The sequence below is a fragment of the Triturus cristatus genome, chromosome 1_1 (assembly GCF_964204655.1).
Source record: "Triturus cristatus chromosome 1_1, aTriCri1.1, whole genome shotgun sequence".
NCBI classification, from domain to species: domain Eukaryota; kingdom Metazoa; phylum Chordata; class Amphibia; order Caudata; family Salamandridae; genus Triturus; species Triturus cristatus.
This window is the reverse complement of record NC_140579.1, coordinates 132,734,523-132,748,468: the sequence shown is the minus strand read 5'-3', so window position 1 is coordinate 132,748,468 and position 13,946 is coordinate 132,734,523. Positions and strand designations below refer to the sequence as shown.

General features: G+C 48.1%; 1 protein-coding gene across 7 annotated transcripts in view; it reads left to right on the top strand.

Annotated features, from left to right (window-relative positions):
• ACLY (ATP citrate lyase) overlaps nt 1–13,946 on the top strand; it is a 463,802-nt gene that overhangs the window by 229,696 nt on the left and 220,160 nt on the right. For all 7 annotated transcript variants that reach the window (XM_085616801.1, XM_085616574.1, XM_085616958.1 and 4 more), the window contains exon 12: nt 13,299–13,453. In XM_085616801.1, coding sequence (XP_085472927.1) covers nt 13,299–13,453 — 155 coding nt within the window. The remainder of the gene's footprint in view (nt 1–13,298; nt 13,454–13,946) is intronic.

The window sequence follows — 13,946 nt, the reverse complement described above, 5'->3', positions numbered from 1 at the left end:
TAACCTTAGTGTCCTTAGGGGATTGTGAGATGGTTCCTAAGACCCAGATGCCCTTGAATACTACTAAGTACAGGCAATGGGTCACCATCAATGCCCAGAGGGTGGAGGCTCTGAGGGACACAGGAGCCAGCATGACTATGGTAAGGAGTCAGCTGGTGTCCCCGGAGCAGGTGGTCCCCAATGTAGTCCACCCGGTTGTGATGGCTGACAACCGAGAGGGTCACTATCCGGTGGCCCAGGTTCCCTTTGAGTGGGGAGGGGTGGCGGGTCCTCTACGAGTTGCGATCAGCCCTGCCATGCCGGTCGACTGCCTGTTGGGAAACGACCTTGAACACTCGGCATGGAAGGAGGTTGAGTTCAGGGCCCACATGGAAATGTTGGGGACCCCTGAGTGGACGTGTGCCCACACTCGGTCCGTGACTACCCGAAGAGGGGATTCACAGAGGTTGGAGCCTGGGACAAAGGCCCAACCAGCTGCCGGAAAGGGTAGACGGGGACGGAGGAAGCCTGCCCCAGCATCTGACCCTCCAAAGGTGGATGGGGCCACTGAAGTGGTCCCGGAGTCTACGGAGGGGGATGTAACGTCCCTAGAGGGCTTACCTACCCCTGCAGACTGGCAGGTGGAGGGAGGACCTACTAGGGAAGAGTTTTGTCGGGCCCAGAAGGAGTGCCCTACCCTTGAGGGTTTACGGCGGCAGGCCGAAGCCCAGGCATCGGGTAACGATTCGGGGAACTTCCACATATACTGGGAAGATGGACTCCTGTATAGCGAACCCAAGGCTCCGGTGCATGGTTCATCCCGGGCCTTGGTAGTTCCCCAGCGTTACCGAGCCTTCCTATTAGGACTGGCTCACGAAATACCCTTGGCAGGACACTTGGGACAAGACAAGACCTTTGCTCGACTTGTCCCTCATTTTTACTGGCCTCAGATGAGGATTACGTCCGATACTTTTTGTAGGACGTGTGTAACCTGCCAAGCTAGTGGGAAGACAGGGGTGAAGCTGAAGGCTCCCCTGGAACCACTGCCTGTCGTTGGTACCCCTTTGAAAGGGTGGGCATCGACATTGTCGGGCCATTGGATCCACCAACGTCTGCCGGTCACAGGTTTATCCTGGTTCTGGTGGATCATGCCACACGGTACCCAGAGGCTATCCCTCTGAGGACCATTACTGCACCTGCGGTGGCACGGGCCCTTATGGGAATTTTTACCCGGATGGAATTCCCCAAGGAAGTGGTGTCGGACAGAGGTACCAACTTCATGTCGGCCTACATGCGGGCCATGTGGAAAGAGTGTGGAGTTACCTACCGGTTCTCCTCTCCTTATCACCCCCAGACTAATGGTCTGGTGGAAAGGTTTAACAAAACCTTAAAGGGCATGATCCGGAGTCTGCCCGAGAGCCTGCGGAGGAAATGGGACGTCCTCCTACCTTGCTTGCTGTTTTCGTACAGGGAGGTACCACAGAAGGGAGTGGGCTTCAGCCCCTTCGAGCTGTTGTACGGGCACCCCGTGCGTGGACCCCTCAGTCTGGTGAAGGATGGATGGGAAAAGACTCCCAGAAAACTTCCCCCGGATGTGGTGAGCTACATGCTGGCCTTTCGTAGCCAAATGGCTAGGTTGTGGAAGCAAGCTTCTGAAAACCTAGAAGCCAGCCAAACGGTCATGAAGGAATGGTATGACCGAAACGCTCACCCGGTGGAGCTGGAGCCTGGCCAGAAGGTGTGGGTGATGGAACCTGGAGAGCTTAGCGCCCTCCAGGATCGCTGGTTAGGTCCCTTTGAAGTGGTTGGGAAGAAGGGCAAAGTCACCTACGTGGTGGATCTTAAGACCCCGAGGCAGCCCCATCGGGTGCTTCATGTCAACCGCCTCAAGCCCCACCAAGAGAGACCCGAGGTCACGTTGATGATGGTGACTGATGGGTCGGAGGAAGAGGAAAGTGAACCTCTTCCTGATCTGTTTGCGTCCCAAGAGAAGGATGGGTCGGTGGAGGGAGTGATCCTCTCACCGTCTCTAACTCCTGAACAACGGGAGGACTGTCGCCAAGTACTGGAGCAGTTTGCAACCTTGTTCTCACTTATCCCGGGAAGGACTCATCTGTGTACCCATGATGTGGACACAGGGGACAGCCCACCTGTGAAGTCCAAGTCCTACCGATTGTCGGATAAAGTGAAGGCTAGCATCCATGGAGAAGTTATCAAGATGCTAGAGCTAGGAGTGATTGAGCCTTCAAGTAGTCCCTGGTCCAGTCCGGTGGTACTGGTACCCAAAGCTGCCCCACCAGGCACTACTCCAGAACTCCGGTTCTGTATGGATTATAGGTGACTGAATTCCGTGACAAAGACAGATGCTCATCCTATCCCGTGGGCGGATGAGCTCATTGACCGGTTGGGAGCTGCCCAATATCTCAGTACCTTTGACCTTACATCTGGGTACTGGCAGATTTCCCTGACGGATGGAGCCAAGGAAAGGTCAGCCTTCTCCACACCCGAGGGTCACTACCAGTTCTGTGTGATGCCCTTTGGGCTCAAGAACGCCCCTGCTACGTTCCAGCGATTGGTGAACCAGGTCCTCTCTGGAATGGAAGCCTTTTCAGTTGCGTACTTGGATGACATCGCTGTCTTCAGCCGCAGCTGGGAGGACCATTTGTGTCACCTTCAGGCTGTTCTTCAGGCTTTGCAGCAGGCAGGTCTGACGATCAAAGCCAGTAAGTGCCAGATCGGGCAGGGGTCGGTGGTGTACCTCGGTCACTTGGTGGGTCGGGGCAAGGTGCAACCCCTCCAGGCCAAGATCGAAACCATCATGGCCTGGGAACCCCCCAAGACTCAGACAGAGGTTCGGGCCTTCTTGGGCCTCACTGGTTACTACCGACGCTTTGTCAATGGATACGGTACTATCGTGGCCCCCTTGACTGAGCTCACTTCCAAAAAGCACCCTCGACGGGTAATCTGGACCGAGGGGTGTCAGCAAGCTTTTGACACTTTGAAAAAGGCCATGTGTGCGGCACCTGTTCTCAGGGCCCCTGACTTCGCTAAGGAGTTCATCGTCCAGACAGATGCGTCGGAGCACGGTATCGGAGCAGTGCTGTCGCAACTCAATGACGAGGGTCTAGATCAACCGGTGGTTTTCCTGTCTAGGAGACTACTCCCCCGGGAACAGAGGTGGAGTGCAATTGAGAGGGAGGCTTTTGCGGTGGTGTGGGCTCTGAAGAAGCTGCGGCCATACCTGTTTGGCTCGCACTTCCTGGTTCAGACCGACCACCGGCCCCTCAGGTGGCTGATGCAAATGAGGGGCGAGAATCCCAAGCTGTTGAGGTGGTCCATTTCCCTACAGGGAATGGACTTTAGGGTGGAACATCGCCCAGGAGTGGACCACGCCAATGCTGACGGTCTATCCAGGTATTTCCGCCTTAGTGAAGAGGACTCCCAAGGGGTTGGGTAGCTCTCCCCACTTTCAGCTGGGGGGGACGCGTGTTAGACCTGTCAGCCCTTTGGCAGTTTCCTCCTCATTTTTATTATTTTTGTCCCTTTCCCCCCTCCTCATTTTTTCTGTCTACCTAACTATTGGGTGCTGATGTAGAGGTTCTGGGTGTCTTTTCCACATCACCTGAGGGAAAGACGCAAGGTGCTCCTCTGAGGAAAATAGATGAGGAAGGTGAGAGGCACAAAATGGTGGCTCCAACTGTCACCTCAGCACCTGGGCCATGACTGCCATGAGAGGTTCCGGAACCTTCTGGGCCCCTCTGGCAAGTCAGGCCCAAGGTGATAAATAGAGGTGGCAGGGGGGCAGCCATTTTAGGTGAGAGTGAGGCGGCAGGCTAGTCAGGAGTAAGGCACGTGAGTGGGGAGGTGGCTGCGCTGGACAAGGAGTGGACAGATCTCAGGATTTGCCAGGGTATCTTCGGCAGTGACACCACCCTCAACCACCTGACCGGTCCCTGAACGCAGCCGGGACTTGGAGATCCCTGTACCAGAGAAGGTCTCAAGGTAGTTTGAACCCCTGATTCAATGGACGAGGGAGTGAATTAACGCCTGGGGCCGCCTACTCCCCGAATCCATTGTTGCCTGGGATTGCAGGACTGGCCGGTTGTGGCCAAACCCCCTTTTGACCGATAGAAGAGGTGATCGTGCCCAAGCCCCAGAGTCTATCTGGTCTCCGTCACTGTCCCCGTGTGGGATCCAGCACACGTTAACTTCCGCCCTTTGACCCTGGTCGTGGAAGGGTGGAACGCAGCCCGTAGCAAGAAGACTGGGCCATAATGTCTAACTCTCCCGGAGCCTTCCTGGTCGCGTAAGTGCGGCGCCAGACTCTTTCCTCCCCCCTTTACTTCCCCGAAAAATATTTGTGTCCGGTCCCTACCTGAAGCGGACCCCATCGCCCTGGTCGAGTGGCTGGTGGTCCCCTGATTGGACTTGCGGCGCCAGTGAGCTGAAGAGGTGAGGGGCCGGGAGTCTGCGACTCCGTTGGAGCTCCGGCGAGAGTTACTTCAGGAAGCAGGCAGGAAGGGGAGGAGGCGGGCCTAGCCTGGAGGCCGCCGTCCTCTGATCACGTGAAGCGGGGCCGAAGCGCCGCCCTTCGCCGTTGGGAATGAGGAAATCAGCGTGTTACATAGCTTGAGGGGGAGTTCGAGAGACAACCCGGGCCCGACTTAAGTCACTGCATCTGACTGTCAGGAGGCCGTAGCGGACGGGGGCCTTCTACCAACAGTTGCGGGGGAGAGGACTCAACGCTAACGACCAGACCCGTCTCTCACGGAGTGAGAGGACAGCAGCTCCAGTGCCGGCAGGACATTTGGGTGCGGAGGATAGCAAGACTGTACCGTAAGCCGGGCCTGGTGGAGGAGGGAGGGGAGAGAGAGATTTCTGTCACAGCTAAGTTCAGGGTGCGGGATAATCAAACTTGTGGTTTTTGTCCTCCTGAAAGCCGGGACCCCTGGGAGGCAGGCGCAGAACTAGGCTATAGTGATATGAGGTGAACTGTGTGAAGGGTTTAATAACCTCCAGCTGCCAGGACTGATACAAGGGCTGCAAGGGAAAGCAATGGTGAATGATGATTAATTAAGCTGCTGTGGGACAACCTGGAGAGTTCAGTTGCTGTGCATAGGCCCCAGGGAAGTAGTAGTGGGGTGCCAAGTTGGAAATAACATACCCTGTGGGAGGTCAAGTCATACTGAGGAATGCCAGACTGAAATGTGACAGGGGGTTAAGCCTTTGTTGTTGAAAACACAGTTTGAAAAGTTTATTGTGTACTGTAAGACCTCGTGTGCCTCAACATATAGGGGAATGTTAAATTTGAAAATGTACTGAAATGTTAATAGGAAATTGCTTATCTGAGCCTAACAAAGAATAGAGGTGTTAAAGTCTTTTAATAAAGTTTTACATTTAACCCCTTCGAAGCTTATGACGGAACGGTTCCGTCATGCACGTCGGTTGGGCTGTGCTTATGACGGAACCGTTCCGTCATGGCCCCGCCCGCGCTCAGAACCTTCAGCACCGCGCGGGAATCCGCGCAGCGCTGAAGGGTTAATCAGTGTAGAGTCCTTTTTGGATGAGGCTGCGCCAGATTGCAAGCAGGGTAGGATGCAAGCATGAGAAGCCAGAGGGAGGTGTGAGCCTGTTGACCTGAGCCAAGCTACCCCTAGGACGTTGAGTCTAACAGATATATTTATAGAAAATTGTATGTATGCTTTTTAAGCATTATCTTATATTCTATCCTTTGATCCTTTAATAATATAAATGAACTGTTAACATTTTGTTTGAAACTGTTATGGCTTTTTTAAGCCGAATAAAAGATTGACTGACTGGTATGATCAGATATGGATGGTAAAAGCAAAATCTCGGACAGGAAACAGGCTTTGCCCCACTACACTGAGCTATGTTGTCACTCTGTATATTTTTCTTTTCAACAAGTATTCTTAAAATGAGGTTTTATGCTTATTTTTTTGAGTATTTATTTTTTACTAGTGCATAAAAAGTAATCAACCGTACAAAATGTGAATGGTGATGCAGGGCCCATTACACAGGTGGGCAAAATAGTTCATAGCGATACCAAAGCTAACTATATGGTTGACAGTTATATGCAATGTTATCCAAATTGGTTATACCCTTAAAGCTACTTTCTGACAGTTCAGTCCAATGATTTGATGCAAATCCAGGGTTCCTTATTCACCGTGGTCAGAACCTTTCACTATCCTTTGATAATATTGCTGATATAAATTAGACCCTTTAAATTCTGGTTACAATTTACAATATTTTTGTGTGATTTTGCTTAATGGTGCTGTGTTGGTTTTGGAATGCCTGGCAGGTAAGGTTCACAACAGTGTGCTTCTTAAAAAATATTATAATAGTCAATCAATCAAATCTTTATTCGATCATTCCCCAGATCATAAAAGACGTACATGATTTAAAACACACTTGGATTAATATAAAAACAATCAAATATTTAAGAATTTTAAAATGCAGCAATAAAAATGGAATACAGATCGGGCACAAAAGCCATAAAAAAACCTGTTCTAAAAATGTGAAATAATGTAATACAATACAAATCAGAGAAGCCAGAACATAAGCTATAAGTAGAATTGAACATTCATTGTTTAGAATAACGTCGCCTTTCTCACACTTAAAATGCCCCTCAAAAAACGGCCAACCAAATAACCGGTATCTTGGTCATTTATCTGCTGTAAGAAGAGCAAAGCAGCTTTGCACTTACTTAGTAAATTTGTGCCTGCACAACAGAGGTAATAGAAAGTTCCTGGTACAAGGACGATAGAAATTACAAAAGAAAACAAAGTGTAATAAGGTCTGGTTTGATTGCTCGTCACACATGCAAATACAAATATCGTTTGGAGATTATTGCCCTAAGGGGAAACACAACATCCAGTGTATCGTTCCTTACCTTCTGATTTCTGTCATTTTGTTTTCCTGGACAACATTTCTTGTTGGCGGGGTGGGCAGACGGCTAGATCCAACAGAGAGCTTGACGACAGCGGGGTGCAGCTTGGTGTTGGTCCCAGTGGAATCCTTCACCTTGAGACTTAGAAACTTTTCTGGAAGTAGAGCTGCTATCAGCAGTGCAAAGCAGCAAGTTTATTCCGACTGACGATGTTGAGCTGCGATCTGTGAGGAAACGGTTCCTAAAAGGTCCGAATTGTCCATTTGGGCAATCTTGAGGTGAGAGACTACACTCTAACACCAGCCAACAGTCTAGGACATTTTGGGTACCACTCAGTGAATTGTGGCTCAATCTCCCATAAGCCATCAGCAGGGTCCAGGGCAAAACAATGTTGGAACTCAGTCAGCTGGGCTCTTCTTTGCTGCAGGCTTCTTGCCACATTTGTGTTCCTGGAGCTTAAGAGGTGTGAGAAAGTGCCATCTTTCTTACATGGTATGCCCCCACTTTTTGCTAAATTGCTGAATGTACTTTGATTAAGTGTACCCTGGACTCCTGCCAATCAGGTGCCCAGGGCCTATGTTCCTTCCTTAAAACACACAAACTCCAAATTGGCATACCCTAGCCACATGTCAGCCCCTGGTAAATGGTACCCTAGGTACCCAGGGCCTTGTGGCCAGGGAAGGCCTCTAGGGGCTGCAGCACTCGTTGTGCCCCCCTCAGAGGCCCTGTACCCTTACACACACACACTGCCTTTGCAGGCTGAGTGTCTGGCTGCAGGACAAAACAAAGAGTCAACATGGCACACATCTCTGTGTGCCATGCCCATCACCTACACTGCCAAGGCATATATCAGTCACCCCTCTAGCTGGGTGCCTTACACCTATGGTGTGGGCACAGGAGCAGAAGCCCTGTGCCCCTACAGTACCCGGGTCCATTCCTGGGCACTGTAAGTGCAGTGCTGCCATTTAAGAGTACATGGTGCTGAGAGCTCGTCAAACACGAGCTCCACAGCACCATAATGGCAACACTGAAGACTGGGAAGTTTGGTACCAAACTTCTCAGCACATTAAACCCACCCTGATGCCAGTGTGGGATTTAATGTACTAAGCACCCCAGAGGGCATCTTAGAGATGCCCCCTTACAGCTGATCTACAATCCACCTCTGCTCTGAGGCTGCCCAGGCTGCCACACAGCAGACACGTTGCTGGACCCCTGGGTGGGAGAGCCCCTGCTCTCCCGGGCCTGCAACAATGCACATCCTGGGTGAGGTGAGAAATCTCCTACCCCAGGATGAGCAAAAGGGAAGCTTCAAAGGCATGCCGCCATTTGGAGTTTCCCCAGGCCACTGCAACCCCCCACTCTGGCGGGAAGCTTGGCCGGAAACCCCATACAAGGACAGGGGATGTGCCAGCCTGCCCACCCCACCCCACCCCTCAGGTGGGGGAGGCGAGGTGAAACACATCTCCGGGCTCTTGCCATCTTGAAGATGGGAGGCCCTACCCTATCAGGATTAGGCTACTGCCCCCCTCCCACAGGAGAGAGGCAGGATAGGGGGTGTACCCACCCCAGGACAAGGACCCATTGGTCCCTGGCCTTCACTTACCTATAACGCCCCTAAATCTAGTATTTAGGGGCACCCTGAACCTTCCTTCCCCAGATTCCAGATTCGAAAAACTACAAAAAGAGCAAGAAGAACAAAGACCTGCCCTGCAGCTGCTAAAAAGGGAAGAAGACACCAACTGTTTTGGCCCCAGCCCTACCGGCCTGTCGACTCCCGGACCTGCACCAGCGCGGCACCTCTCGTGGCCAGCAACCTCACCAAACCCCTGAGGACCTGGCTACCTTTTGGCTCTAAGCCCCTGGGACTTCCATGAGTAGAGGCTCTACTCAGAAACCTACTTCTAACCCCTGGCAGCAGCCCGGAACCGCGAACCCAGCACGCTCTGCACTAGCCAAGCCTGGCCAGTGCCGGAGTGGACAAAGACCCTGAGGACGACCCCACGGCGACTGTGACCCCGAGTCCGGCACCCAAGGACCCCCCTCGACATTCCGGAAGAAGCCTGCAGCCTCAGAACAGAGTGCCACCCCAACCGCGATCAACAAGAGGGTAAGATTTCCGATATCAAAAGGGACCCCTGCACCCGGCGCCCTGTGGCCCCTTGTGCCCAATCCCGGGGTACCCACCTAACCTACAACTACCCAACTTACCTCTCGAAGTGGTGGTGGCACCTGAAGCATCCTCGTCCCCGAGCTTGCAGCCTTTTTCCAAACCGGAACATTCCCATTGATTTCCATTGAGCGCCCGACGGCTCAAAAGCACCCTGCACCCAGCCGCCCGAGTGGCCCTGGCAGTGCAATCTCTACACTAGCCTACTTCCCCACTTGCCCTGAGTGAGTGACCAGGAGCCCAGCTCCACAGCCGCGTGGCCTGCTAGTCAGCAGCCACCAAACCAGGCCCCCCTATTCCTCATAGGCTAACATTGGGCCTAACTCTCTCTGCATCCGGCCGTCCTGAAACCGCTGAGGGTGAACTGACTGTACCTACCTGACACTGGGAGACCCCTGAGTCTATGCCCAGAACTTCAACTCTGCCAGTCGAGAACTTACCCTTAAACCGCGATCGTCATTTTCCTCATAGGGTAACATTGGCTGGCTTTTTCTTGGAAATTCTTCTAAGTGTGAACTTTTCAAAACTCAAAATATTCACCAAAAATCAGCCGAGTACCAAAAACGAATTTACTCACCTGCTCTTAGGTGAGCTCCCAGTGCTGGATATTGGTGCCCAGCACTGACTCTGAAAAGTACCCACAACTACACTTACCTTTAACTGCTTTTTCTTCCATAGGAAACCATTGACTGCTTTTCTGTGAAATTTCTTCTAAGTGTTGATTTCTGCAATCTTGAAATATTCTTTTAAAATCGTACAATTTCTGCAAACGTAATTACCTACCTGTTTCTGATAAAGACCCCAGTGCTGAGTCTAGGTACTCAGACCTGGATTACAAAAGTAACGATAAAGTACTCTACCTGCAACTTGAATTTCTTGCCATAGAGATCCATTGAATGTTTTCTTTGAAATATTTTCTAAGTGTCAACTTTTGAAATAGCTAAATATTATTTAAAAATCAGTACAGTAATTAAGTCGACTTTCACCACTTGATTCTGAATATTGTCCCAGGGCTGGATCTAGGAGCCAGACCTGGAATTCCAAAAGTAATCTGAAAAGTAATTTATTACAAATAACCTGAATTTACCATTGAGCTCAATGCATTGTTATGTTTAGGATATAGGATTGTTTATTGCAACCAACTGTGACTATTTACAAAAATCCATTGCTTATTGCAAAAGTATTTATATTCAACCTCTCATTCTGAGAAAGTATATTTTTATTCCCTTTGTGGTTCTAAAAATAAAACAAGCATATATTTTATATATATAAACCATTGGCCTAGAGTTCAGTTATTGAGTGTGTGAGACCATTTGCTGACTGAGTGTGTACAACAAATGCTTTACACTGTCCTCTGGTACTGCCTTACTGCTCGACCAAGCTACCACTTTAGAGAGTAAGGTCATACCTAACTTTAACCTCTATCAGCCCCTGGGGGACTGTGGACTCTGTACACCCTGTACCTATTAGGGAACAGTATATACAGAGCCACTTTCTCGCAAGAGGAAGCTAGCAAACTATTTCTTAAGAGTCCACTCATCCGTCTTAGGTTCAACTGGGAGGCAGGTCGAACCCTTGTTTCTCTCCACTGGTAAAACAGCATGCTTAGTCCTTCTGAGTTCCAATCTTTGGTTCATTGGTGCAGTTCTTCTGTTTTCCACAGGTCAGCAGTGTTCTGAGGACGGTAGCCAAGGGTGCCACTTTTATGTTTGGCACTAGCAGCTGGGTGGTGGAAACTCCTAACACATAGAAGTAAAATTCCAACTGGCAACTCTACCCACTCTTACATCACTTTCTGGGCATTTGGCACTAAACAGTGCATCTTTGTCCAAATCCAAGACTCCTGAATCTTTATTTCCTTGGTCAGAGCTCTAGGCGCACTCCTGAGGTATGTCTAAGGGAAATGAAGAACACATCCCCATGGCCAACCTGTTGGGAGGAGGTCACACTTACTCCTAGCCAAGGCCCCTTTGTTCCCTTTCCTAAGAGCAATTCACTCCTCCCAGCAGACTGTGTAAGGGCTACTCGAGGTAGCAGGCGGAAAAATGCCAACTTTCTAAAAGTGGCATTTTCAAAATAGTGATTTTAAATCTGACATTACCATTAGTTTGGGGTTCAACTGACTATTAATTTGAGTTCTTGAGCCATGGTATTAGCTATTCCCAAACTGAAGTTAGACATTTTGAAATGTTATAATAAAACCTCTTGCTTTTATATGGGAGAGCTAGCCTTGCTGTGGTGAAAAACAACTTGTGAGATTTTTCACTGTCAGGACATGTAACGCTTAAATACACGTCCTACTTTTTGAAGTACTTAGCACCCTGCCATGCAGGCATGTAGGCATGACATAAGTAATAAAAAGGCAGGTTTACACCTAGCAAAATACTTAATTTGGCTGGTCGATTTTGCAGTTTAAAAACTGCCTCTCTTAAGTTGCAGTCATGTTTTCACTTAATCACTGTAGTGGTGGCACAATCAGTGCTGCAGTCCACTAGTGATGTTTAATTTACAAGCCCTGGTTGCACAGACTAACTTATAGTAGGGATATGTGCTGATCAGGGATTAATCATTTACACATATACCTTAGGGGTCAGAGCACATACACCTGGTGCTGGACATCAGCTTCTCACTGTTTAGAGTCCGTAATCCAGCCCTAAATCTAGCAACAATTGAGGGTGTCCTGAAAAAAGGCAATTTCCCCACAGTAACACAAACCCATTGGAGCAGACTTTTTGTAGGTCTATAAGCAATGAGATTTAGACTTTAATGTTATCAGTTCTATGTCTGGAATTATTTAAGGCTTCTGTTTGTGTTCCCTTTTATGATATGTCCTGCTGCACCTCCATGTCTGAAAGTACACTGACATTAAACTCCTTTTCATTTTGATAATTATGTATTGAGACTTATTTTTACTAATTTAAAATGTAAACCTTCTCCATTAAGAATCCTCTTTGTATGCCTCTTAAATTAATGCATTGAAAGTGATTTAAAACTGTATTTTAAAAAAAAAGAAAATCGTGCTCTAGGCCACAGAATACTTTGATTATACAGCTGAATCCCCCACAACATTGAGGGTCCCCCTGGTCCCCAGAAATTGAGAATACACTGAAGTTAAAATTCCATCTTTAAGTATAAAGTATTTTCCAAATGTGGCCAAAAAACACAATTTGTATTCACTATGTTCCTCTAAAATACTTTACCTTTTGATCAGCACGGGGCTGTGGTATTGGTTTGCACTATTCAAGTATAGTGTTGATTTTGTAGTTGGCAACTTAAATATAAACAATTAATTATCAAATTTGTGTTTTGCTTTGAATGTTACCTACCAGGCGTGATTTTGTTGCATGCTGTTAAATTTACTTACTGAGGCACTTCTAATTTGTGAAAATTTACAGCCCACAAAATATAGCTTAATAAAACTATTTCCTTCAAACGTAGCTTCTTTGTAAACAAATTCTATCGGAACGGAACCTGTAGCAATCTGAGCAACTGTTTTAAAGCACAATGAAAACTTTAATTGATTCCAGTTTAAAGAACACAGAGAAAACACTTAAAACATATGACTAAATCATTGAAGGAAAGAAAACGTTTTGGGACCTCACCTTCTTTTAGAACTTGTAATGAGACAGACGAGAACTATTTTCAGCTCCCTACAACCCAATGCATAGAAAGTTGAAGGGTTATAAAACTTTTTTCGTGTGACAGCATGGCTTTCATTTGGCACATTCTGCTAGAGTAGCAACTTAGGGGATCTTCATGTTAGACATATAATTTCTAGTTATGTCATTGTGTATGTAATGAGTATAGCCACTGCTTCTGGTTACGATTGTCCCTGATAGATTTAATAATAACATTAATAATAGTGTATTTTATTTACGACTTTGCACCACATGCCTGCATTTGTAAATGCTCCAAATAACAAGAATATTATCCAAATTAATTGTATTGGACCTCTAACAAGTGTCAAGCTGAGAGCAACTTAAACTGCAGCACATTGGTATTGCGTTACAATTCGATTTAAAAGTGTTGCTTATTTGAGTCCTGCAATCAACTTGTTGGTATCTACTGACGTGAGCATGGGCACATACCTTATACCATTACACCGTATGTTGGTGTCTTGCAATTTGGAACTACTTAGATCCACATTACTCTTGTATTGTGATGATGAAAAGTAAAACAAAATATATTTATAAAGTATGTTTTTTGGCACCGTGAATCTTCAGTTAAATGTGTTCATTCCTTCAGGAAAAACTACCGGCATCCCAATCCATGTGTTCGGAACAGAGACCCACATGACTGCTATTGTGGGCATGGCCTTAGGACACAGACCGATCCCAAACCAGCCTCCCACAGCTGCTCACACAGCCAATTTCCTCCTGAATGCCAGTGGCAGCCCTTCAGTAAGTATTGGCAAATGTCTTCTTGCTCAGAAAATCCGACTGACTTGGTACTCTTCTGACTTTTATGTGCTTTTTAAATGACTTGAGGTAACGGATCAGCCCAGCTCATCGCATTACGTTTTATTTGATGGGATGATTAATGCAGACTTTGATGCCATGTACATCCCATGCAGGAAGCCCACATACTTAGAATTCCTCCTTCCATGCGCTGCTGCAGGAAAAGTTTATCATCTCTGGTACTGACAAAGGCCTGGTCTGCTTGGAAAGTGGTTTCCAGTAAGGAAATGATTGGCTCACCCCGTAAAGCACTAGCCATTGTTTACTTATCTGGCCAAATTATTCCGCTAATTGTGTCTTCAGCTGGGTTGCGTGACTGGTTATGTGCTTAAACAGTGTTGAGTGTACAGTGCCACTTTTCAGTAGGAGGTCCTGTAGTTAGGGCCAAGTTTAATTATTTGTTTTCAGTTTGGTTGCATACATTATTATATTTTGA